This window comes from Marmota monax, unplaced genomic scaffold (assembly GCF_021218885.2).
Source record: "Marmota monax isolate L192 unplaced genomic scaffold, Marmota_monax_Labrador192_F-V1.1 WCK01_AAM20220418_F8-fsc00073, whole genome shotgun sequence".
NCBI classification, from domain to species: Eukaryota; Metazoa; Chordata; class Mammalia; order Rodentia; family Sciuridae; genus Marmota; species Marmota monax.
Window position 1 is genome coordinate 4,546,963 of NW_026692846.1, and position 25,668 is coordinate 4,572,630.

The window sequence follows — 25,668 nt, forward strand, 5'->3', positions numbered from 1 at the left end:
GCTCCCTCGCCTGTCCTTTCCAGAGGGTAGGAGGAGGCCCATTCAGAGTCCCTGGAACCAGAGGTCAGGGAAGGAGAACTTGTGTGACACAGCTGGTACCCTTAAGGTCCCCATGTACTGCTTGACCTTTTCGTGAACCTTTTCTGGCCTTTTCCTGTCACTCAGGGCACCAATGCCCGGTGAGATGCCAACTCTCAGGTCAATGCTGCCTTCTTCTTGGATGACACCAGCACAGGATTGATTTCGGGGATGGCCCTGTTGCTGGAACCCTTGCCCCGTGCAACCTGGGACCTCACTCTCCCTGGCTCACTCTGCCTTGCCGGCCTCCCCTCCTCAGCCTCTGTGGCCATCAGGCCTCACGTCACCCCTTTTATCTTGGTGGCCCTGAGACCTGGTTTGCAGACTGTACTCTCCCTTTCTCTGTGTGAGCATTCCCACCCACCCCCGGTGCTCAGACCCTGCTGCGCACCAGCGACTTCCATAGCCTGAGCCCCGGCTGGGAGCTGGGTCTTGAAATCCAGAGGCCAGCTTTATAGATCACAGATGCTTTCTGATCACCTCAGGGACATCTCAAATGAAAAGTTTGCACTGGGCATCCAGGTCCAGTCTTCCGGAGACACTGAGCAGCACCTTCTCTTTTCCAGCTCTGCATCTAATCTGCCACCAAAGCATGCTCAGTTTGCTTTCACGGTAGACCTGAGCCTGTCCATTTCCCTCCTCCACCCATCGCATGGGCACAGACCACTAGTGTTCCTCCCCTGACCGTCAGGGAGCTTCACCCCTGCCTTTCACTATCGGGCCCCTCTGCAGAGTGTCCCATCTTGCCGCAGCCCATGGGCACCATCTTGGGGCCCTTGATTCCCCCACTCATCTCATGGCTGCTCTTCTCTGTTGACGGTCCCTCGGGCATGGTGTCCACGTTTCACTCCAGTCCCTTGCCTGGGCCTCCAGTGGGTCTGTGCACCTTCCTGCCTTCGCCTACCTGCCACCATCCTGTCCTTCAAAGGTCCCCGTCCTGACCCTCCAGCAGGGTGCCCAGTGCTCTCAGCCAGCTCTTGCCTGGGCACTTTCTGCTTGTCCTAATCACACAGTACTTGGGATATCAATGGCTTTTCCAATCAGTCTCCATCGTCTCTGTTGGGTGATGTCACCCACAACCCGCGCGGGCCACGGATTCAGGGTCACTCCACGTGATTTGGGCTGGCAACCAAAAGACCACACAAACACAAAATACCTTTTGGTAGGTCAGAGACGACTCTGCCACCTCAGGGGTCTGCTCCCATGCTGGAGGGCAAGAGGAGCAAGGGAGGCAAGAGGCAAGAGAGCGAGCACACCAGAAACCCCCTATTTATTGGGAAGAAGACATTCGATAGAGTATTCCACCCAAATAAGGCAAGGGTAGGGTTTCGAAGGTGGAGTCTTGCTTGGCGATGTCTTGTGGTCAGCAGATTGATTTAAATTTCATCAAGTCACACTCATCTCAGGTGCTACGTGGGATCACAGGAGAGTGAGAAGAAAGGCACACTTGAGTCATGTAGCCTAATCAGCACGTAACGCCAGACCAGTCCCTCATATGCACAAATTCACGTAGCTCACACATGGCCATGGATGGCTCGCGGCAGGATGGTACTTGGCATTTGCCGTCTGTTGCCTGCCCTTGACCGATCCAGTAGCAGGTGCACGGTCAGCATTCATTTTGTGTGGGACCAAGGGAAGAAGACTGGGTTCTGGAAGGTTTGCTGTCCCCTGGGAGTTGCAGCCTTGTCAGATGAAAGGAGTGAGAAGGAGTCTGAGGGCCTGTGGCACTGGTGGACAGGGCTCTGCTGCCCGCCAGCCCACTGTGCCTCCATCTCATCTGCTCCTAGGCATGGTCTTTACAGTCTCGGTGAGGCCTTGGTGCTAGGACATGGGACATTCCCCAGGAGGGAAACAAGGTCCAAGGAACCCCTGGCACACCTGGGTCACTGATGATGGGCTGTCCTTGGATTGTGACACTAATACAGTGACCCTGTTCCCAGTAGCAAGTCACTTTCTTCTGGGCCTCCAGCATATCTGCCCTTGCCCTCCTGGGCAGTGGGACTTCCTTACCCTGAATTGGGGCTCCCCCACTCTCTGCCTGTGCCCCTTCAGCTCCACAATCCAGGCCCTTCCAGCCCCGGGGCTTGGTGCTTGCTGGTACCTTCTACCTGTTGTGCGCTTGCCTTGGCTGGCCCGTTTACCTTCTTAGTCTCAGTTCAGGTGTCAGTCACCTCAGAGATCTCCCCAGTTCAGCTAACCGAATGTCACCCTGTCACAGCAGGGGCGATATCTCCCATGGCACAGGTGACACATGGTGTCCAGCTTGCACCTCTGTTGCTCTCTACTTCCTCCTTGAACATGACCTTGGAGGGAAGGAGCCACCTCACCGGTGCAGTCACATGCTTGCCTTGTCCTTGGCCAGGACATCTGTGCCAGACACTTGGAAGACACGTGTTGGCTGAGGAATGAGGGAATGAATGAGCACTCACTCATTAGGTGACAGGTATCTTGCCCAGGACTTCCCATCCACAAACCATCCGATCTTTAGGACAGCCCCATGGGGACCGTGATTTTGCACAGAGACATAGAGGGAGGACTGGCATGGAAGACATGAGGCCTGTGTGACTCCCTGGCTCTCTCCCATTGGCCTTGGAGTCACCTTCTCTCCTGGCCTGGCCCTGTTCTTTCTCTCCTTATTCAGCAAGCAGCTTGTGCTCCGGCTGGGGCAGGAGATGGCCTCGCAGGGGCTCTCCTCACTCCTTGCTCTCTTCCTCTGGTCTCCTAACATAGATGGCTGCACCCCAGCTCACCATGGAGAAGGGGCGGGGCTGTGTGAGAGCCCATCCATCTCACCTCCTGCTGCACCTTCTGCTTCTGAGATAGTGGTAAAAAAACAGGAGAAGGGGACTGGTTACCAGCATTTGCAGCTGTCAGCAGGTCTGGGGATTTTTTCTTTCCAGAACTGCTTTCTTTGCTAAATATTCTATCAGGCTGCCTCTGAAACACATGAACAATCCCAAATTGGCTCCCTGACCACACATCCCTACAACTTGAAGAACCTGTTTGATGTGGATCATCCCTCCAGAGGATCTGTGGCTTCTGCAGAGGTGGCTGTGCCCAGAACTTTGACCTAGAAGAGAGATGCAAGTCAGGAGTCTCCAGAAGGTTCCAGAACAGGAAGTAGAAGTGGAACTGGGGATAAGAACCCAGCGTCTGACCTCAGGTCAACGTTGTGTTCCTCTTCTCACATGATCTGCACTATGGACATGCGATTGGTTAGTAGCATCCCCACCCACTTTTATAATGTGCAGGGAGGCTAATAATCCTCCTGTAAGATGTGGACAGTAGCAGCTGCCCTGCCTTGCACTCCCAGGGTGCTTTCAAAGGCTGAGATTGTATGGACTGTGGTTGAGGGAAAATGCCTACATCTGAATCCCTGGGCATAGTTTCTGCCTCTGCCATTTGCTGGCTATGTGATATCAGAGAAATTAATCTCTCTGAGCTTCTTTTTCCTATGTGTAAGTGAATGAATCCAATGGTGCAGAATGAGGAAGAGCCTTCGGCAAGTTAGAACTGAAGAAAGAATGGGATGCTTCAGAAGGTGTCAGACTGGCCATCTGTCAGTGCAGGCTTTGGAGACCAGATTGAGTCCCGGTTGGCTGGAGGAACCTGGGCAGGTGCTGTGGAGAGACTGCATCAGCCCAAGACCCTGATGCCAGAGGCTTAGTGGCCTTGGGAAAGTTACTAACTTCTTCATGTCCTTCTTTCTGTATCTGTAAATAGTAGCACCTATCCCAGGAAGCTGTGGCGAGGACTGTTGAGTGTGTTGATGTGTTTCACGTGCTTGCAGCAGCGTCCAGGGCATAAGAAGCTGTCTTCTTGTGTCTGCTGGTCCCGATTTAACCACTTCCCCCAGCAGAACAGTTGAGAGGCCCAGAGTCAAACCACATAGCATATCTGGACATGTGGGCATTCAGTCCCAGGAGCCATTGGGACTGTGCCTTATTAGCACGATCCCGAGGGCCCTTGTGCCTGGCTCAGTGGCTGCCACTTCTCTGAGGTGGAGGTGTATGGATGATTCCCTTGTGGGCCTCTGAGCAGCAGAGGCACAGGGTCAGTGTCTGCAGGCATCTAATTCATGTTTCCCTCCTCCGCCTCTCCCCTGCTCTCTTGGAATGTCATGGTCTCTCTGTGGTCAGCTGCATTCAGCAGTGGCTGGGGAGAGGTCATGGATGAGCAGTGATTGCTTTCTGTCTGCCCCAGCGGGCTGCCGGGCCTCCTTCCCTGGCCTCTGCTGGTCCTGCTGATCTCCTACCTAGGTTCTGCCACCTGTACTCCTAGATTCCAGATTCAGGTAGGCATTTATTCAGTCACTCCTCCCGTTTGGTGGGTTTGTTAACTTCTGTTAAGCATCAGTTTCTATATCTGTGTTAAGGGAACAAAATCTACCTTGTTGGATGATTGTTGTGGGTTAAGTTCCAGGTTAGATGAGCAGTATACAGTGGGTGCTCAATAACTACTTTCCCAAATGGAAAAATCATGGCTGACAGTCAGTGGGTGGCAGGGCTTCGTATACTGCGGACTAATCCATAGATGTGTCAACACAAAGTACCAGGACACCCGAGACCAGCTTGTGCAGACCTCCCCCTCCCAATAATGCAACACACATCCACTCCCAGTTTCCCACTGAGTAAACCGATTACAAGTTCAAGTGCATTTCCAGAAAGACTGAAGTATATGCCGGTGTTTCCCCTTAGAGCGGCAGCTCTGATGGACCCATAGCTCCCGGTGCAGTGGAGCCCCTGCATGTGCCTTCTCTCCTGAAGTCTGGGGTGTTTATTCCAGCCCCCTAAAGACTGCGGGAAATGAATGTCAACAGGCAAACAATTAATGAACTCCAAGGGAACAGGAACTCTGTGAGCATCAGTCCTTCTCTATGTTTTCAAAAAGGAAAATCAACCAACCAGGAAAAAACCAAACACGTTTTTTGTTCTTGAGAGCTTAACTCCATCTTTAGTTCTGGAACTGCTTCTTGTTGATGCTGGATGATTATTCGATAAATCCTTCTCTGGAATGTCTCTGCTGGGACGGTGAAGGGAACCTGGTCTGCCGGTGGCTCCTTTACCAGGGCACTGATGCCTCAGTGTGCACCTCATCCGCTGTCCTCGGGCGCCAGACAGGGACTCTGGCTGTCCAGTTGGTCCTTCACCCTGACTTATCGGTGCCGCTCCTGAGAAGGGAAGGCCTGTGGCCTGTGGCGCTCCCACCTGCGGGTGAGGAGAAGCTCACGGCAGTGACGTAGACAAGACAGGAACGCGTTTCTGGTTTTCAAGCTTCCACCCCGGCTTGGGCTGCTGGATTTGGAGTTCCCCTACTTCCTCAGATCTCCTGGGTCGGCCCCCAGAGACCATGTCCTCCACTGGAAGGAGGAGGCGGGAAAGTAAAGTTGCAACCCATCCACCTGTCTATCCCCCACGACAAGGAAATCAAGGTGCTTTATGGTCTACCCACTTCTCCTTCCAACCTCCACAAACCTGTGCGATTTCTTTCCTTGGCTGAGAGACAGGAAAGGAATGGCCACATTGGCTTAGCCCAGCCAGACTCAGCTTGCCTCCTGAGCAGACCACTCTGCCATTCCAAACTAAGGCAGCATTTCTTCAGCCGGGAGCAGGCAGTGGGTGTCAGGCTGCAGTTAATGGCATCTGCTGCACCTGCGTGGCATAAGCCCTGGAGCCCATGAATCTTCTCACTGGCTCACTAAGACAATGATGAAGGCCGTGCCCAGAAGGCCCTCCAGTCGGCCGTTCAGCACCCACTTCTTAGCTCAGGGTCATTGACCACTTGGGTTCAGCAAGAACTGGGGCCTGCACGGGCCTCATGCTGTGAAGACAGTGGAGACCCACCAACTGGGACCGACTGGCCAGACAGCACCTTCAACAAGGTGCCCTCAGCTCTGAGACCCCAGGCTGGATGCATGGACACAGGGCCCTGCAGGCACCAAAGGTCCAGCAGAGCCTCTAGGATGGAGGGGCAGGGACCTCCAGCAAGGGAACAGAGGGTTCCACAAGCTCATGCACTTTCTGTGACCTTCACGTGTTTGGAGCCATTCACTGCAGTTAACTCCAGAATGATCTGGAGGCAGAATCAGGGATGATGGACTGTCCGTGTTTGCGTATCTAGAACGTCAGAGCTGGGGGTCCATCTGGAGTTGCGTGCATATTTCACTTTGAATAGACGAGTGAGAGTGAATGTGGAAACACATGGGTCGTAGCCAAGGTGTGGAGGTAACCTGACCACAGAGAATTGGAATGTGGCCCAAGGGGCTTAGCCTACCTCTGTACCAAGCAGGTGAATCCCAAGAGCCTGGCATTTCCGGAGAGCCTGGCTGAGCGGGTAGTTCAGGAGCCCCTTGCCTAACTTAACCCAGTCGCTAAAAATGCACCTTGAACCTCCTGAACATACGAAGCTTGGTGATGGTATGGAAAAGGATTTGCGGTTGTTCGGAAGCTGATTCCTCAAAGCGGTTTGGGCAAGTTTTGCCTTTCTTGAGGAGATGCCATTTCTCCCGTGTCTGTGACCTTCGACTTGGCCTTGCAGTCTGGATCTGGGAGCCAGGTCCTCCTCCTGAGGAATGTTTGCAGACAAGACTCAGTGGTGCAGCCCACCCTGAGCTCCAGCCTCCAGGAATTTACTCACAGCTACGATGGAACCTTCTAAGTCAAGTCCTTTTAAACCTTAAACTCACATAAGTGACATGTAATCCCCCGCCTGTCTTTGTCAGGCTGCCAAAGTTAAAGCACTTGATCGTCACCCCACAGCTGCATCTGTCCCGGGTGGAGCTGTCTAAATATTGCCCAGTGCCTGCGTCTTCTCTCATATTTAGTTCTAGACAGACAGCTTGGTGCTGTTTCCAAAATAACCCTTCCATGGGGCTTGTCAGACCTGGTGGTGCCTTTAAGGATAAGCATTAAAAATAACTCCTCCCAAATCAGGGGAGATCTATTTGTTCTGCACTGCTGTTGGGCTAACGGAGCCTCAGTGACCCTCATTGAAACACTGATGCCCCCAGATAGGAGAGGTGGTCACTGCACATAGAACTGATGGGATGATGAACTGTTCAGTAATGGCAATTAAAATAATAACGTGATAGCCAGATTGCTTCCTGGGCGGGGCTGGGTCTGCGTGAGGTCAGCGAGCTGCTTCAAGTGCTCTGTCTGAGGGAGTGCTTCCCTCCCCTAGGTCCTGGGTTGATCTTGACCAGTCCCCAAAGCAGCTGTGCTGCAGGTGTGCATTTGAAGGTCTCTCCTGTTGAGATACTCACACTGAGACTATAAAGGCCAGTGGGCTAGCAGTCCTTGGAGCCAGCTCTTGGACCCAACCCAGTGAATCTCAGAGCTACTGATTGTCCTGGGATAGGTAGAAATATCCAAAGAGCTCATTTTTAAAAACCGTTTTTTTTTTTTCAAGTGAAGATTCATGAAGACTTTAAGAGAGGCGTTAATGTAGCATCGTGACTCTTTTTATTTTATGACTTTTGTATAACTGAGAGAGTTTCATTCTTCTGGCATTTGCCTTCTCCTGGAATTGTACCTGAAGTTTCATTGGGTGACTGAAAGGACACCTTTCTGGTCCTGCCCATCCACAGTCTCCCGGTTGACTTGGAGTCCCTGTGTGTGTCCCTGCCTTTGTGAATGAAGAAACTCATCTGTGTCTCACTTGTTCCTTTGTCTTCCATTCTTCCTTACAGAGAACCTTTTCCAGGAAGCTCTTCTGTCCTCTGGGCTGGGTTGGGGGGGTGCACCTGTGCTCTGAATCCCCCAGTTGGACCCCCCACCCATCACTTATTCCCTCCTGTGGCCTAGTCTTGGTCTCAGTGTCTGGTTTCCCATAGTTGCGAGGCCATGAGTTGGATGGAGATGTGGTGATGCTTGTTAATGTTTCACCCTGGCCGAGCGCAGTACCTGCAGAGCGGTGCTTCCCCAGGACACAAGTGGAATGTGGAGCTGACAGTGGCCTCTGTGTCTGCTTGGGCTTTGGGGGGGGGTGGGGTCCGTTGGGTGTCACACATCACAGGGTGATAGGGGCCATGCTTTCTCATCACCCTGTCTCCTCTCGTTTCCCTCAGATGTGCTCTGCCCCAGTGTCCGAGTAGAAGGAGATCGCTTCAAGCACACCAACGGAGGCACCAAGGAAATCACAGGTAAGTGAGGACACACAGGGGTGGCCTCTCTGACCCTGTTCTCAGTCGCATCTTTCACCAAGGTCCTGATGGCTTGTTTGAACCACACAGGTGGCAGTGATCCATCCAATAGTGGAGAACATTCATGGTTTTCCATTTGACAGGCCGTGGATATTCTATAGGAGTCCCTAAATAATGTGTCAGGTGGCGTGCGTTTGTAAAGGAGCTGGAGGCTAAGCCAGGGAAGGATGGGCAAAGCCAGCAAAAGAATGGATCCATAAATGCACTTGGGAGTGAGCGAGGCCGCACCGTGTTATAAATATATGAATGAATCAGGGCAGAGGAACAGAGAGACACGTGGCTGCAGACATGTGACTGCAAGGCACAGGGAGAAATTCCACAGAGGCTCCTCCAAGGCTGTCTCCATGAGGACAGAAGAGAAGTTTGGGGAAGTGCATGGAGGGGGCTGGCCAGTGTCCCCATCAGCCTGGTAATGCTGGACATTCTTAGCCTCCCTGTGGCTGGACATCCTGCTTAGCTCTTTAAATGTATGAGCTCAGGGCAAGTTCTTCCCCCACCCTGGACCACCAACCCTGCCTTCTCACCAAGGCTCACTCACTCAGGCTCCTCTTCTCCCTCTTCCACCCTCTCGAGCCCAGTTCTGACATGTGCTCGTGGGCTGCTTTCCTGCCTCCCAGGGACCCTGCCATGTCAGTGTGCTCCTGTGGACTTCAAGATACCAGCTTTGGCATCCTTGAGCCTGAAGGATTTGTCTAGAATGTCAGAAGTCTGCTGTGCCTCTGTGCACAGCAAGCAGAGGGTGCCAGGGAGGTGACATTCCCTGGAGCATCCCTGAGCCAGCAACTTGGTGTAGAACCCTCCCAGCCCCACCTTTCCTTGGGGGATCATCCCAGGCCCATGTTGGACCCATTTCCCGGTGTTTCCCAGCAGGGTCCAGGAGCACGGCCTGCTGTGTAACTGGATTCATGACTCATCCTCTCAGCTCTTTCCTCTCCTGATCCCCAACCCTGTGCCCTATCAAGCACCTCCAAATAAACTGCTAGCAGTTTTGGTGGAACCCAGACAAAGACAAGGGACTCATCTCTCCTGTTGGGCATGTGGTGAGCAGAGGGGGCTTAGGAAGCCACCACTGTGGTGGCTGCTCTGTCCAGTTCCTGAGATAAAGGTGATGCATCTCTGGGCTCTGGGCTTAGTTTCCTTGAAGTGAGCGTATGACAGCTGAACCGTGCTGCCCAGGTGCCCTGTGCCAGGCAGTTAGACTTGGAGCAGCACCAGACACTTAGAAGGAGCTCGGTAAATGTCTGTTGAATGATCGACCGAGTGGATGCATGAATGAACCGAGTGAATGGGAGAAGGCTGCAGTAAATCCTGAGAACAGGGATGGGCAGAGGGGAGCTGGATGAATGGGAGGTGGACACAAGATGGATGGAGGAAGGAAGTGCAGAAGAGAGGAAGGAAGAAAAGGAGAGAGGAGGAGGAAAAAGGGAAGGCAAGTGAGCCCATCAATCTGCCTGTGTGGCCTGCAACTCAGGCTTTCCCGCCATTCTGCCTACTCAAGAGCAGTGTTGTTTTGTTTTTTCTACTTAAGAATTACTGATTCTTGCTGGGAAGAATCAGAAAGTGTGCTTGTGTGGGTATGTGTGTGTACACATGTTTGTGTGTGTGCAAATCCTATATGTCTGTCTGCACATACTCGCGTATGCATGTGTGAATATGCAGATCTGAACAAGTATTTTAGTCTCTGGACGTGAGGAGGATTCTGCTGAAGAGTCTGCTTGGTGGTGGGTAGAAATGAGACAGCCTGTTACGAATCCTCCCGGGTCCACCCACACCAGTGGAGTCCTGAAACCTCCCCTCCCCTCTGTGGAGGCTTCGTGGAAATGATGCCCAGGGCCAGGTGGGCCTCCATTTGCAGGCAGAGCAGACACCTGCCCATGCAGCTCTGAGTCCACAGAGGACCTGCTCTATCTGCTGTCTACTATGATAATTACCACCCTGAAAAATATCCAGCTAGGTTGAAGCTGAAGAGGGAGTAGAGAGAGATGGCGCCTCAGACTTGCCAATTTAAATATAACTGGGTAATCTGAGCATCTTTTGTATTCTGGAAAAAATGCAGTTCCCAAAAGCCTCACCTCCAGGCATTTCCTTAAATGACTCTGGCTATTTTCGGGGTTATCTGGAACAATGAGGAGGCAGACAGGGGTAGAAGATGGAAACTGAAACAGGGATATTAGATGGCCCCATTGCCTGCCAACGGGTCAAGGTCTGAAGCCTCAGTTTCCCCACTGGATAACAGTGGATCTGACCAGAGTCTCTGAGGGTCCCTCAGCTGTCAAAATCAACCTGCAAATCCTTAGCACTGAGAATGTGACACAGCTTTCCTGGGAGTTGGCTCCTGGTGCTTAGGAATGGCAGACCTGCTGCGGGTCCTGTACCTGGGCTTCCTTCTCCTTCCAGCTGGGACCCCACATCCAGATAATCAAATCCCTTACTCAGATAGGGACTTAGGATAAACAGAGAGAAATACTGAATGTTAGAGGAAATGCCCATCATTCACTGAGTGGCACAAAGCTCAGTTGTAAACCTTGAGCTCAGGCCCTGGGCCCACTCCCTTGTGAAATGATGGAAATGCACAAGCACGAGGAGAACTGGGGTGAGATTGTGCAGCTCTGCTCTGGCCTGTCCACTAAAGCTCTGTTCAGTGCAGTTTTTGCAGGATGAGGGGTGCACAGTAGGTGCCTGGCCTGAGGGGCCCTCAGAGCATCCTGGGGACACTGCCAGTTGCCTATCTGACTTCTGGCTGCAGCAAGGTGCCCCTGATGACTTTTGCATTGACCAGTTGCCTTACCTCAGGGCACCTTGCTCCACGCCACCTCATTTCCCTTCCCAGTTCTTATTTATTTCAGGCAATTTGTCTTTTCTCTCGGGTGCCCTTTGCTGCCACCTAGTAAATTGCTTGTTGTTGAAAATTTTGTCATCGCTAAGCCTTCCTTTTCATTCACTGAAGCCAATAAAAGTGGACCCAGAAAGTACAGCAGAGGTCGGCTTTCCTAAAACATTTTTATTGTAATTCTCCCACATGTAACTGCTGAGGGGAAATTCAGACGAAGGTGGCACCTTCCAGTGACAGCTGACAAAGCTGTGAAGCAGAGGAGCAGGCCTGTTTCGGGGTCCTGGTCCCTGGCTCTCTGGGGATTGGGTGTGAGTCCCTCTAGACTTGGCAGATTTCCTTAAGCTGTGGCCCTGGGGGCTCCCCTGTGGGCTGCAGCCTGCAAAGGGCACCCCTCACCCTAGGTCACTGGGAATGAAGCCCCCAGGATGCTGCCATACTGCCCACCATTACTGGGCTGGCCTCAGGGCCCAGAAAGGGCCAAGTCCAAAACTCATTCCCACCTCACAGGCTCTGTGCCTTCAGCTGGTGAAGGACTTGGTGTTGCTCCACAGAACCTCAAACCGCAGGGCCCTGCAGGTCTTCTCGGCCAGTGTCCTCCAGTCCCAAGTGGCAGCCCTCCCCACTGATTTGGGCTCTCCAGCCCCCTGCTAAGATGGTTCTCGGGGCCCATGCACGCGGCAGGCCGGTGGGTTGTCCAAGCCCCTGCACTGGTGCCTTGTCAGCCCCAAGAGCTGTTTCTCCCGGGCTGCTTAGGCACCCAGAGCTGCAGGCCCCCATGCCTCTGCCTGAGGCCACATGTGGACTGAGGTCTCTGGGCCACAAGTCCCCTCTCCACAGAGGGGCCTCCTGACAACCCACAGGCCTGCCACGTGGGCTGGGGGCTGCGCTGGCCTATGTGCAGAGGGAGCAGTGGGGAGGCTGTCCTCTGTGTCCTTTAGTGAGTTTCTCCCTCCGCCTGGTGCTGCCTGTCTCCTGCAGCTCAAGGGCCCTGCGGGATCCATGCAGGACTCTTCCCTGATGGGAGTGGCGACTGCTGTTTGCTGAATTTGCTCTTTGGAAATCTGGTCTCGTATAACCAGGTGACAGTGGGGTGTTCTGGGGGAAGTGGCAGAGGAAGCTGCAATCATTATGACAAGAAAGTGATCAATATAAAAGCTTCATTGCGGGCCACCTGCTGTATGGCAGGCATGCAGGGAGAGCATCGTGTTCTGTTGTTCAAGTCACAGAAATCCCGAGGCACCTTCCAGAGCAATCCCCTTTAAACAGATGAAGAAACCAGGGAACAGGGATGTCAGGCAACCTGCCCGAGGCCACACAGCAAGGGCATCGTGGTTGCAAGCACAACCCAGCCCTGTCTGATTCTAAAACCCCAAATCCCCATCAGCATGAAACCTCTTCCCTCCCTGCCCATCCTCCCTCAGGACTCGACACCGAGCAGATTCTCTAAATCAGGTCGGGAATGGATAAGCAATCTTGGTGGTGGAAGGGGCTTTGGTCATTATCACGTGAGCCCTGTGAGCTCATTTCCATGGCAGCATCTTAGAATGGTGGAGAGAGCAAGGGACTTGGAGCGAAGTCATGGGTGACGTGCCACTGATGGCAAGCCTTGTGCCGCCCTGGGGATGCGCAGCTATTTCATCCCGGCTGTCCTCTCAGCCTCCCTCTACCCTGGGAGAGCTGCCCCAGGCCCGAGGCCACAGTCCCCAGTCATTGTGGTGTCTGCTGTCAGCCTCCACCGTGGGCGTCGTCCTCGGGCCCCTCTGAGGAGCTGGTCTGCAAAACTCATCAGCCCTCCAGACGGGTCTGGACAGCTTTGTAAAGCATCCCACCCTAGGGAGATGTGGCTCGGGATGTGCTGTGGTGGACGGCGTCTGGTCACTCCAGCTCTGTGGACTTCCGGCTGTCTGTGGAGTGTGTGCAGGACCTTATCCAGTTGTCACAGCAGCCCTGTCTGGTGGACACTGTGGCCTTCCTTCTACAAGCAAGGGCTGGAGGCTCCTGCTGGGACGGGACTTGCCAGCCTCGCACAGATGCAGATGTGGGCCTGGGCAGGTTACACCCCATCCCTCAACCCAGCCCAGGCCCTGCTTGTCACATCACTTTACATTGACAATGACACTCAGGGCATCTATGGGGGGAAACTAACCCAACAAAAGCACCTTTCACTGGTGCAATATCCTGAAGAATGTCTTCTTCTCTGGGATATATCTTTAAGTCGGGAAACTTAAATACCAAACTATAATCAAAACAAAAATTGTAGCAGCAGGAAGGAAAGCCCTTCAATTGAGGGTTTGCTGTGGAGCCAGCACGTGCTCGGGGCTTCTGCAGCAGCCAGGCCTGGCGGCAGGAGACACCAGCCGCCTCCCATTTGTCATGTGCTTGGTTGCGATCCAGGATGTCCTGGGTGTTCCCACTCCTGTGGGAGCACAGCAGCTGCATCCCCTGCACCTTCTTGCTGGGATGGGTGTTGGAGCCCTCTGTCGGGGTGGCCCTGTTTTCCCTGGACATCAATTCTTGCAGCACCTCTGTCCTCTGGCAGGGTGGCAGGCCACCTTCCAGAGAGCACGGTGCCTTCCTTGCCCCTCACACTCTCCCTCTGTGGAGCTCACTCCCACTTCTTCTCTTTGCACAGGTTTTGACCTGATGGATTTGTTCAGTGTGAAGGAAATCTTGGGGAGGAGAGAGAACGGAGCACAGAGTTCCTACGTTCGGATGGGATCCTTCCCCGTGGTGCAGAGGACAGAGTGAGTGGTTACATCTCCTTCCAGACCCAGCCTGGAAGCCTTGGGAAAGGGCAGGAGAGGGACTGGCAGCTACAGTGGCACACAGGTGCTGAGTTGGGCTTTGTCCTGCTCAGTGGTGCCTCAGTGGTCCCAGGAAGATGAAACCACAGACTGAAAATCCAACCTGTGTCCTTGACCTTCTAGTGTTCTTGACCTACTTAACAGTTCTCTGGTCCTTTTATGCCCATTGCTCCATACACATCGGGCATTAATCATATACATTTTTCTATCAATTTAAGTAACAAACATAAAGGTCAGTGGTACATAGCACCTCCTACAGACCAGGGCTGCAATGCATGTGGACACAGTCCATCCCAGAATCACCCAGCGGTTCTGGCCAGTGGAGTCCCAGCTGCATGTTGACTAGGGCTGGTCTCACCCTCTGTGCCTTGGTGCTCTCTTTTCCAACAGAGGGGAATGTCCTCGCCCTGCACTGTCCCAGAGAGGATCTGTGTAAAGGTCTGGCCAGCGTCTGACACCCAGTGGGTTTCAGGTCAAGGGCTAAACATGATCCCAAACAAAGGCTCAGTTTTTCTCACTGCAGACAGATCATTTGAAAGCAGAAATGATGCTGCATGCTGCCACCCCGTCTCCATCTTAAAACTCTTTAATTGCTTCCAAGCAAATGGCCCCTGTGAGACCTGGCCACCTGGCCTCCCTCGCCACCGGCCCATCTCCGTTCTGCCAGCCTGACAGACACCTGCCATCCCACGGCTTTGCTGATGTCTTTCCCCAACCTGAGACCCCTGCTCTCCTCCTCCTTCAGGGAGGGCTTCACCATGGAGTTTCCAGGACACTGTCTCTGAGCTCCTGGACCAAAAGGCTGTCCCTTTGGGCACTCTGCTCACAACCTGCGTTCCTGCACCACACACGCACACACTTGCTGTTGTTAATCAGCCGTGCAGATGGCCTTCATGGACAGGCCCAGGCCGCTTCCCCTCGCACAGTCCGAAGCCCCTTGGGGAAGCTCGGAACCAGAGTCGGGGACCAGCGGATCTGTGCTGAGCGAGAGAGTGGGGAGCCATAGCCATGGTGCCTGCCCTGCAGGTGCCAGCTGGGGGAGGTGCCCGCACGTCAGGTCGGGGTTTGCACTTGTACGTGCGGTCCTTCAGCTCGGTGAGCATCCTCCATATGCCAGCTGTGCCCCTGGCCTGGCTCACCTCATCTGTGGCTCCAGCGCCTGCCTTCCACGAGGTGACCCCAAGGAGAGTTAATGAGGCAAATCCCCTCCTCTCCAGAGCCTGGCTTCTTGCTGACCTGGAGGTGGCAAGCGCAGGGGTTGGGTGGACTCTAGGCTTCGTCTCACATCATGACCCCAATGCGATTCCCCAGCCATAGGCCTTGTAAATAGAAAAAGCCTCGTATAACTTCTCCTCACAGGAGAGTGTGACTGGGAGAGGAGGAGACAAAGGAGAGGAAGTGAAAGTTCAAATCTGAAGCAAGGGCCCAACAGGAGCCTCCCACTTCCTAATGATGCCTCATCAATAGAATGTGTTATTTTATTATTTTTGGTTTGGTACTGGGGATTGAACCCAGGGGTGGTCTACCACTGAGCCATGACCCCAACCCTTTTAACTTTTTATTTTGAGACATGGTCATGCTAAGTGACTGGGAGTCTCGCTAAGATGCCGAGGCTGGCCTCAAACTTGTGATCTTCTGCCTCAGCCTCCTGAGTTCGGGGATTACAGGCTTGTGCCACCACACCCAGCCAAACCTGAACATTGCTTTAGGTGCTGTTCTATGGAATGCTGCCTGGGACATGGTTTCTGGGTAATGGACTTGAGCTCATGTTATGTTCACAGTTGTCCTAAGAAGGACTTTCTACATGGTTCACATTTGTTTTAATGGCAAAATTCCAGAAACAACATCAAGCCCACGAAGCTCTGAAATTTTAAGGAAGAAAAAATTTGCATTAATTTCTAAAGCTTTGAAATTTATACACACACACACACAATCTGCAGGGTAATTTTACTCATCTTGAAAAGGGATGACACTTTCAACATGTGTGCTTTTTTATCTCTTGTTGGATATGCAAAGGGCATTTTATGTGTCTTATCTGATTTATTTCTCACTACAATAAAATGAGATAAACTAGGCAGGCATTAATCTCATTTATCTATTCAACATTTGAGACTCTAAATGAGGCAGTAACTGGTTCAAAGCCTCACAGTTGTGGGAAGAGGAAGGGGGCCTCACACTCAGGGCCTCTAGCTCTAGACCCTTGCCCTTGGCACTGCTGCCCCATAATCTGCTAAATTCATACGGAAAGGATTAGATTATGACATTTTCCTTCTCAAACATTCTGTCAGGGCCTCCCCCCTTGACTGTACTGACTTTTTCTTAGGATATGTGTGTGTGTGTGTGTGTGTGTGTGTGTGTGTGTATGTACTTAAAAGAAGAGAGTCTGTTCAGAAAGAAAATAACAAGAGAGTTGGACTCACTGAGGAAATAAGGAGGAGATTTGTGGCTACCAAATCTGTGTCTGTGACACACTGGGAACGCTTGTCTTCCCCCGTGGGCAGTGAGCAAGGCTGTCCCTGAATTCCGGGTACTCCCAAGTGCTGTGAGTGATGGGATGTTCTTCTGCCTGGGAGTGGTCCTGGGTGAAATCTCAGTGCAGGGACTGACATTGAATAGCTGCTGGGCCACCTCCTGTCATAGATGTGTGCACTAAGGTTCCGAGAGGATGAGTCTTTGGCCACAGGTTCTACAGCTAAATGAAGGGTCCCTGAGGATCTGCAAATCTGAGAACCAGGAACCCAGCTGCCTGCCACTTCCCTTCCTGGCTGTCTGGCCAGACAGTTTCCACCTCCTCCAGTGGTGATGAAAATGAAGGCGCAGTCAGCCGACATTCAGGCCCCTGGGTGGGGGCTCTGCCCTGCTGCATCAGGTTAACTTGCAGGGCCTGAGTGCCCTCACCTGTAGCGTGAGCATCAGATTTTTCTGCGTGATTTCTTCACAGGAGAGGTGACCTGTGCATCACAGATCAGTTGGGCCTGCATCGAGCCCTCAACCAATACTTATTTTTAAATTAAATCTTAGAATCTTATATCAAAGAGATCATCTGTGAGTAATTTATTGAATCTAAAAAAAACACTACAGAAAAGTAAGCTAAACTTCATTTTGAGAGGATTTGTGTCCAGGAGAGATCTGTGGTCTCCACCTGGGGAACTTTCCCCCTGCAACATTTGGAGGAGCTGGAGGGTGTGTGTGTGTGTGTGTGTGTGTGTGTGTGTGTGTGACAGCTCGGGTAGGAGAAATGCTCTTGTCATCTAATGAGTGGGTCCAGTGGTGTTGCTAGGTGGCCAGGCCTGCTGGGACACTTCCTCTGGGGAAATTATACAGGCCCTGCATTATGGACGGGGAAAGGATTTCTCTACGGAACTAGAATATTGACGGTGTTCAAAGTTGGCATGCCTGCACACTCTGAGCTCTGTGGTAGGTGCCGAGGGACAGGGACTTGTAAGTATTTCCTCATTGGGGACCTCTTGAGGAAAATGTGGGGGGATGGAGGGAAAGAGGCCAGGTGGCCATGAGTTGAGCAAATGGGGAGAGAGTGAGTGTGTGGATAACTTTTCCCAGAACCCTGTGGTGAAGGAGATCACCAGCTACCAGCAGGGATGCCAAGTCCTTTGCTATCCCAGCGGGTTAGGGGTGAGGAGCTGCCCTGAGAGGTCGGGAGTTTGCTCAGGAGCCTCGGTGTGTGGGATGGGTGGAGATGAAGGACAGTGGGCTGAGGATGCCCGGGAGCACAGAGAGATGGGGGCTGGGATCTTGCTGAATGACTGGGTGCTCGAAGGAGCAAATTAACAATTTTCATTGCTGAATTTGGAAGACAAGAGGCAGTTTGGGACTGGTTAGGGTGGAGCAGGGAATTGTGGATGCCTCCAGGTGATAGGGTAACCCACAGTGGGCTGGGCTGAACCAGGGCTTGAGGGAGAGCAGAGGGTGTCTTGTGCCTCAGTCTAAGTGCCATTTCCCAGGTGGTTCCAAAACAACAAAAATGCATTTCTCCCAGATCTGGAGGCCAGGGAGGGTAAGACTGATCCCCACAGATGGTGGTCTTCTCACTGTAACCCCACGTGAGGCGAGGAGTGAACAAGCTCCATGGGACCGTTCACAAGTCCCCAGTCTCCCCATGAGGGTTCCACCTTCAGGATCCCTTCACCTCCTCAAAGCCCCATCTTGGGGGTTAGTGTCTCAATGCGTGAATTTGGCGGGGGGGGGGACACAGACATTGTGACCGTGGTGTCCTGGGACAAAGTAGTGTAAGACATCGCAGTTTGGCCTTCTGAGAAGGAGCAGGGCGGGGCGAGGTGATGGTGAGGAGTCTCCATGGCGCTTGGTCCTGGGGGAGTGGCCACTTGGCATTCCTTGTTGATGGTCAGTCACAGTGACCACGGAGTGACTGCAGGGTGTGCTGCAGGGTGCCGAGGGCAGGGGTGGGAAGGCAATGCAGGGCCACCAGCTCAGGGTCTACAGAAGTTCTTCCTGACCTCGGGAAGAAGCAGCATTTGTAGGCCAAGAAGGTGGGTGTAGAAATACCCAGGAGGTTGGGTTGGCAGGACTCAAGGTGACAGGCGTGTGGCCTTCCGCTGCCAGCCCTGCTCTCCTTGCTAAGCTTGGTGTTGTCTGTTTCTCCCCAGGGACGTGTTTCCCCAAGGTCTTCCTGATGAATATGCCTTCGTCACAACCTTCCGGCTCAGGAAAACATCTCGGAAAGAAGACTGGTATATCTGGCAGGTCATCGACCAGTATGGCATCCCGCAGGTACCGGCAGCCTGTGCGTCTCAAGGGTCCCAGCGCTCGCTGTTTCCTTCTCCCCGGGGATGGCATCTGCCACCGTGTTTCCTCCAGGAGCTTAGTCCCGGACCTAGAGAGGCAGAGGGTCAGGTGTGCAGAGCCTCAGGGAACCTTCAGGGAGCAGTCACATGACCTGCTTTCCCTGATCATCCAGGGCGGGGCATTCCAGGGAAGAGAACCTAGCTCCTGTCCTCAGGGACCCTGCCCAGGCAGAGAGGTGGCCAACAGCTCTGTGTTGGTGCCATGAGTGACACAGCTTTGTGACATAGCAGAAGAGATGGGCCAGTGTCAGATAGACCTGAGTGGGACCTTGTGTCCACTCCTCTCTGAGTGTGACCCTTGGGACCAAACTTGCTCTGAGTCTTGCTTCTCAGCTGGAAAATGGAAAACAGAGACTATCTGCCATGAATGGTTGTTAGAAGAGTCACATAAAATGACATATGCAAACATTATCCAGAATAGTTCTGATACATAATAAAAGCTTGTCAGGAACAGGTCCCTTCTGATGAATAGAGTAGATTTTCTTTGATTTCTTAGGGTTTCTTATGACTGAAGCTCTGAACTTTGTCTTCGCCCACCTCTGGGTGTCTCCAGGGTAGAATGGCCCGTCAGCGGCACATAGCTCAGTGAGGAAAGCCAAATCTCAAAGTCAAAGCCGTCACACAGTCTGTCGGCTTGAGATGAAAGCAGTTCTACCTTCCCTTCTCTACAAACCCTCTCATTCTCAGAGCTTGCAGACGGGCCACATCTGTGTCCTCTCCTGGAAGCGGAGCCTGGTGCAGATGCTGCTCACCTTCAGCTGGGGGACACAGTCTAAATTTTTGTGTGGGGATAAAATAAAACAAAAACATGCTCAAGTGATTCGACAGATACATAGTCGCAATCATCTTGACTCCTCCAAAGCAGCCAGTTCCTGTCCTGCGACTGGAGCCGGATCTGGCAAGGCACACTCTGTGTACCAGCACGCGCATGCTCTTGGTGGGGGCCAGGGATGGCTCTGGGTGATCTCAACTCACTCAGTCCTCATCATAGCCTTGAGCAGCTTCTCCTGTCCGCCTCTCACAGAGGAGAAGTTGGAGCCACAGGGGGATGAGGACTTTGCCCAACCGTTCGCAGAGTTGAGATGGGAAGCCAGGCCGTGCTCTCCCGTGCTGTGCTTTGCAGTATGTGCTCAGCTGGCCCTGCCGTAAGCCTGCCCCGAGTGACCTCTGCAGCATCCCTGGTCAACTGAGACATGCACATCTTCAGGGGTAACTGCCGAGAGAGGCCCAGTGTTTCCCAAGAGCGGAAGGCGGAAGGAGGGCTTGAGACTCTCCTGTGGAGGGAGGCCACTTTTCTGGAGGGGAGGCAGCCCACTGAACCCCGACCGTCTGTGTCTCCTGTTATGTGAATTTGCCTCTCCAGTTTCTCAGGTCTGGCTGGTGGGACTGGGCGCCTGCCATGACATTCCTGTGGGTGAGCCCGCACCACCCCCTGTCTGGGTTCTCTTCTTTCATGGCATTTGCAGAGCCGTGTGATCCCCGTCTGCCCCGTCGGTATCCTGTCCTCCTTCTGCCGGAAAGAGCAGGGCTGTTACTGCAGAGCCACGCAGAGGATGAGTTTACCTCGAAAGTCTTGTGGCTCATGTTTGGAGAGACACCTGGCGGTTCACTTTCCCTAGGCAAGCCTTGGTTTAGTGCCCTTTGCTGGATTTGCCCACAGGGTCACCTCTGTGCCTTTGGGAATTGCAGGCCAAATACAGGGAATGGGCCTGCCAGGAGGTGAGCTGTGTGCAGCGTGGGGTTGAGGCACAGGATCATCAGACCTGCGGACAGAGCCGTGGTCTGCGGACCTCACTGGGTGTTTACAAGCACCCTTCGAAGCTAGCAGTTTTGCTCGTGGTCATGTGGGGCACTCACTCACTCCAGATATGATAAAGGGAAAGGAAGGAGTCCTGTGTGGCTGGAGCAGAGGGTCCATGTGTCTCAGGGGCTGCTGGTTATGTGAATTTGCTTCTCCAGTTTCTCAGGTCTGGCTGCTGGGACTGGGCGCCTGCCATGTCCCACCATGGGACATGGAGGAAGAGCTGAGAGGAAGCATGTGGGGCTTCGTGTTGGAGAGTGGGCTCTGTCTGGGTGCATGCTTAGGGGCGGATGCGTTGGTGAGGAGGCTGTGGTCATAGTCCAGGCGAGTGATGCTCACTCAGACCAGGCAGGGACAGAGAAATGGGAAGAAATAACCAAACTCAGAACGTGCTTTGAAGATGGAATCAATAGGGTTGGCTGATGGGTCTGAGAGGTGAAGTGCCTTTCCCGAAGCCACCCAGTGAGTGCTGGTAGACACGAGGCTTCCGTGGGCCTGTGGGTGCCTTTCCTTGCTCTGTATGCTGACGGAGATTGAAACATCCACGGGATGACCAAGTCCTCAGGAAGCCCTGAAGGTCGCAGGGACACAGGTTAAGTCTGTGAGATTATTCTGAAGAAAGAGAAGACCATGTTTAGTCATGAGAGCATTCGAGTGTGCACATTAGGAGTGTTAGAGTATTAGGTGGGGCCCACAGCTCTGTTTTTACCCTATCCATGATCATAAACAAGTGAGACGGTTAGTTAATCCATGGTCCTCCTTGGTTATACTGAGGGCTTGTGCCCAGAAAGAGTGTCCAGAAGGCCTGGGCAGTGTCATGCTGGCTGAGGCTGGTCCCTGCAGAGGACTTGCGTGCACTTGTTCATTCATTCATTCATTCACTACATTTTTTACGGAGTCCCCCATGTGTCCTTCATGGAACTGGAGTTGCAGAGGTGAACAGGAGAGGAGAGAGAGGGTGAGGAAGGCAGAGAGTAAATGGGTGGACGCGAGATGAGGAAGATTCCACATGCTGACATCTCAGCGCGTGCTATGCAGATGTGAGCAAGTCAGCATGCCTGGGGACCTCAGGGTCCACTTGCTTTGTGTCCACTGGGGAAGGGTTGGGTACAGTGGTGTCTCGGAAGTCACTTGCTCAGGTTATCTGACCAAGGTTTGGAACAGTGCTGGCACAGCAGTACCCTGTTGATTGTTGACACGCATACTTATTCATTTCCATCTCACAGCAGGTTGAGGAAGTAGGTACTACTGTTGTTCCCATCTTATAGATGAGAAAGCAGTACAGAGAGGTTAAATAACTTGCCTCAGGCCACACAGCTCTAAAGTGACTTACTGGTTTGGGTTCGTGAGGCAGCCAACAGCCTAGGGGACCCAAATTCCTAATGCACATTTGGATGGAGCAGGAAGGGTTTGAGGTGAGAATGTGGATGAGGGTGTGTGTTAAGGGGTTCAGAAGGAACTCTGGGCAAGCCGCTACCTGGGAAGATGCGTGTCTGGTGAGATGGTGAGCAGGGAGGCCCCCAAGGAGCCATGGCACAGGGAGGAACGGCCACTCTGGAGGCCTAGGGAAGCCAAGAGGTGGGGCAACAGATGGCCGCCCCTTTCTCCTGCTGCCCTTTGATCTCCGCTCCAGTGGGCTTTGTGGGGCTAACCTCAACTGCAGGCCAAGGGCTCAGGAGCCAAAGGGGTGGAGCCTTACAGGTCAGACTCTGGGTGCAGGGAGCCCGCGGGCGGGTCAGGGCAGAGGAAGATGGACGCCACAGAGGAGGAGCGGGCATGTGCCCTTCCACTCATCCACTCCATGAATTCTCACTGCACGTCCCCCACGTTCACGCCCCAGTGAAGTTTCCCTCTGCTCCATTGTTGCTGGACTTGCCTGTCACAGAGGATGTTCCGCGAGTTCTGTAGAGAGGATGAAGAAAGAGCATGCGGCTGGGAACGTGTTCAGCCATTCATTCTTACAGAGCAAACACAAGCAGAGCTTTCTTCCAAGCTGGCCCTCGGCCAGAGGCATTGCGCACAGGCTGTCTTCTCCAATGACCCAGATGAGGAGCCTCTGCCACCAAGGGGCTTACTCCACTGGAGCTCCTACTGAATCTTCAGGGTGACAGACAGTGCTGGTTGACAGACACGGCCAGTCTGGTACCCAGCACCCCACACAACATGTTTGGTTTAGCCCACCCAGGGTTGTAAGAGACCCTGAAGCTAGCTTGGATTTCTGGGTGGTCTTGTGACTTCACTTCCTCCGCACCAGTTGACCTGCCCGTTACAAAGCCTCTCTTACCTGCATAGCCCCTCCAGGCAGGTGAGTTTGGGGCCCTTAGGCTGACATGAGTGGTTATTCCACTTGACCTGGGGCTCAGGGCAGCTCCTGATGCCCTTGCACCAAGGAGAAAGCTCAGAGAGGTGACGTGACTGGCCTGAGGTCAGACAGCAGTTGAGCAGGTAGGAGTCACAGCGAGGCTCTGACTCAGCTTGATGGGGCCGGCCTCTGCCATCCCCTGCACTTCTCCTGTTGCATGGTCCCATGAAGCTAAAGCCTATTAGGTGCTCTAGGAGTCTCTGGTGCCTCTTCCCAGGTCTCCATCCGGCTGGACGGTGAGAACAAGGCTGTGGAGTACAGTGCCGTCGGTGCCATGACAGATGCCGTCAGGGTGGTCTTCCGAGGTCCCCGGGTCAGCGACCTCTTTGACCGAGACTGGCACAAGGTGGCCCTGAGCATCCAGGCCCAGAACGTCTCCCTCTACATCGACTGTGCACTGGTGCAGACGCTGCCCATCCAGGAGAGAGAGAACATCGACATCCAGGGCAAGACTGTGATTGGCAAGCGTCTGTATGACAGCGTGCCCATTGACGTGAGTCCCAGGGCCCGTGCAGGGCTTCACTTAGCCTACAGAGTGCAATGGCCCAGAGAGGTTGAAACAGCAGCATGCAGAACTCTCAGAGCTGGTGCAGCTGCATCGTGGGGCTTTCTTACCTGAAGTCACGGTGACGTGGGAGGGGAGGAAGGTGTGCTCACACATGTGGCAGAGGCCACGTTCCCTGCAGAGTAGAAAGAAGGAAAGCCCCCAGCCTCCCTTACAAGTGGACTCTCTCTTTAGAAGGGGGAAAGATGCATAGATGATGCTTAGGCTCCCTCTGAAGTCCTATAGTGGAACTCAGGGTAGGCGGGCCCCAGAGGAGGAAGTGGGGCCTGGACAGGACCTGTTGGGCACCATGAAGGTTTCTGGGCTCCAAGGCCCCTAAAACTCATTGGCTCTCCCCGTTCCTTTCCAGTTTGACTTACAGCGGATTGTGATTTACTGTGATGCGAGACACGCGGAGCTGGAAACTTGCTGTGACATCCCCTCGGGACCGGTGGGCAGATTCCTGGGCAGGGGCTGCAGAGGGAGGGGTCCAGGGCTTAGGAAGGGGAAGCCAGGGTTGGGGGGCGTTGGCCTTCAGGATGGGTCTGTGGGGAGCTGGGTGCTCGTGTTTGGGTTCCTGTCCACACAGCATGGGGCTCAGGGAGCTGAGTGAAACAGGTCCTCCAGGGGACTGCTGCAGTCTGGCCATCAGTCAGGGGGGGCCCCAAAGCTGTAGATCAAGTGATGAAGCCCAGCTTTGGGGAGCTTGGGAGGCAGAGTCTGGAAGGTGTCCCAGGGAGTAACCAATCCTCCATGCTACCAGTGCTCAGAGGCTGGGGAGGCTGCAGTGCCCCCGGGGGGGGGGCAATGAGACAGGGAGATCAGGACATGGATGGCCCCAGAGACCAGAGGTGGCCCCTTTGGCCCCTCCATACAGGATCTGCTCCCGTTCGTAACTCACCACCTACCCCTTTCAGTGTCTCCCCCAACCAAATCCTAGTTCCGCAGCTTTCTCCAGAGACAGGAATCACCCACTTTCTGGTGCTGAAGGGTAAAATCCACACACAATGCACAACACTTGACTGGCCCAGTCCCCAGGGCTCAGTAAGTGCATGGTCGCTGCCTGTCTCAGCACCCTTGTGGTGTACAGGTGATGGGCTTGGTTGTGGAAAGAGAGGAGAGGGAAGAAAGGAAGGAGAGGAGAAATGATAGTGTGCAAGAGGATAGAAGGAAGAGGAGGAGGTGGTGAGGCTCAGACACCACCTACCAGGTGCAAGACCCCCAGGAGACATTTTCCCATTTGTGTCATTAAATCCTCTGATGATATTGTGAAGAAAACACCCTGTGCCTATCTAACAGATAAACACTGATGCTCAAGGGTTCAGTGGTTCCTGTAGGTTTCCCAGTCGGCCAGAGGAGGGGTTCAGGCTGGACTGATCAGCCAGGAGCCCAGTGTCAGACAGACGTGGCCCTCCTGCTGCACCACATACTCAGGATGCTCATGGTCGTCTGGTTCCCTTTGCTTCCCTGGCTCCTTGGAAGCTCCAGAGACCTTGCCCCTCACCAGGGAGCAGTGGTTGGATGAGCAAGCAGATTCTGACCCACTGGCCTTTCCTTCCAGTGCCAGGTGATCGTGGTGACAGAGCCTCCACCTCCACCCCTGCAACCACCCACCCCTGTCAGTGAACAGATTGGGTTCTTGAAGACCATCAACTGCTCCTGCCCCCCTGGAGAAAAGGTACCATCCATCTGGAGTCTACCCTTGGTTCCCAGCCTGCAGCCCCAGAGATGAGTGGGACAGGGCTGGTCCTCAGAACCATGGTGGGGGCAGTGAGGTGGGAGTTTCCCTTCATGCATCTGGTCACTGGGTTAGGATGCTCCCAAGCTCACAATGGCTTTCAGCCAGAACACTATTCATGTTTGTTGGATCTCCTGTTTTTGTTTTTGTTTTTAATTTTGGAATCCACCAGAAGGGGAGATGCTCAGACCCAGCTCAAATTAATGTTTTCCTAAGGTTATTAATGGTGTCCTGGGATTTCTCTGGCTCTGATTTGTGTCCTCTCCACTCATGTGCAGCTAAGTCCAATGAGATATGTTGCTGAGTAAGACCCAGAACAGGACCATGAGTGAGGGTTTGGGCATGCTCTGCAATTTCTTCTCAACAATTCCTTTAATCAGCCACACTCTATAATCCGAGTCTGTGTATAACAGTGAAATGTATTTGTTCCCAATTTTGAAAAGCAGTGCATTTCTAGGAACATCACTGCCACCATCCATTGGGCT

The 25,668-nt window shown here is 53.4% G+C and overlaps 1 protein-coding gene across 1 annotated transcript in view; it reads left to right on the plus strand.

The window, feature by feature from the left end:
• The window catches only part of Col22a1 (collagen type XXII alpha 1 chain), a 229,501-nt gene that overhangs the window by 40,108 nt on the left and 163,725 nt on the right, over window positions 1-25,668 (plus strand). Inside the window, exons 4-9 of the mRNA XM_046449181.2 lie at window positions 8,144-8,218; window positions 13,744-13,855; window positions 18,541-18,664; window positions 23,119-23,394; window positions 23,816-23,896; window positions 25,007-25,123. Of these exons, the coding sequence (XP_046305137.1) occupies window positions 8,144-8,218; window positions 13,744-13,855; window positions 18,541-18,664; window positions 23,119-23,394; window positions 23,816-23,896; window positions 25,007-25,123 (785 nt within the window). The remainder of the gene's footprint in view (window positions 1-8,143; window positions 8,219-13,743; window positions 13,856-18,540; window positions 18,665-23,118; window positions 23,395-23,815; window positions 23,897-25,006; window positions 25,124-25,668) is intronic.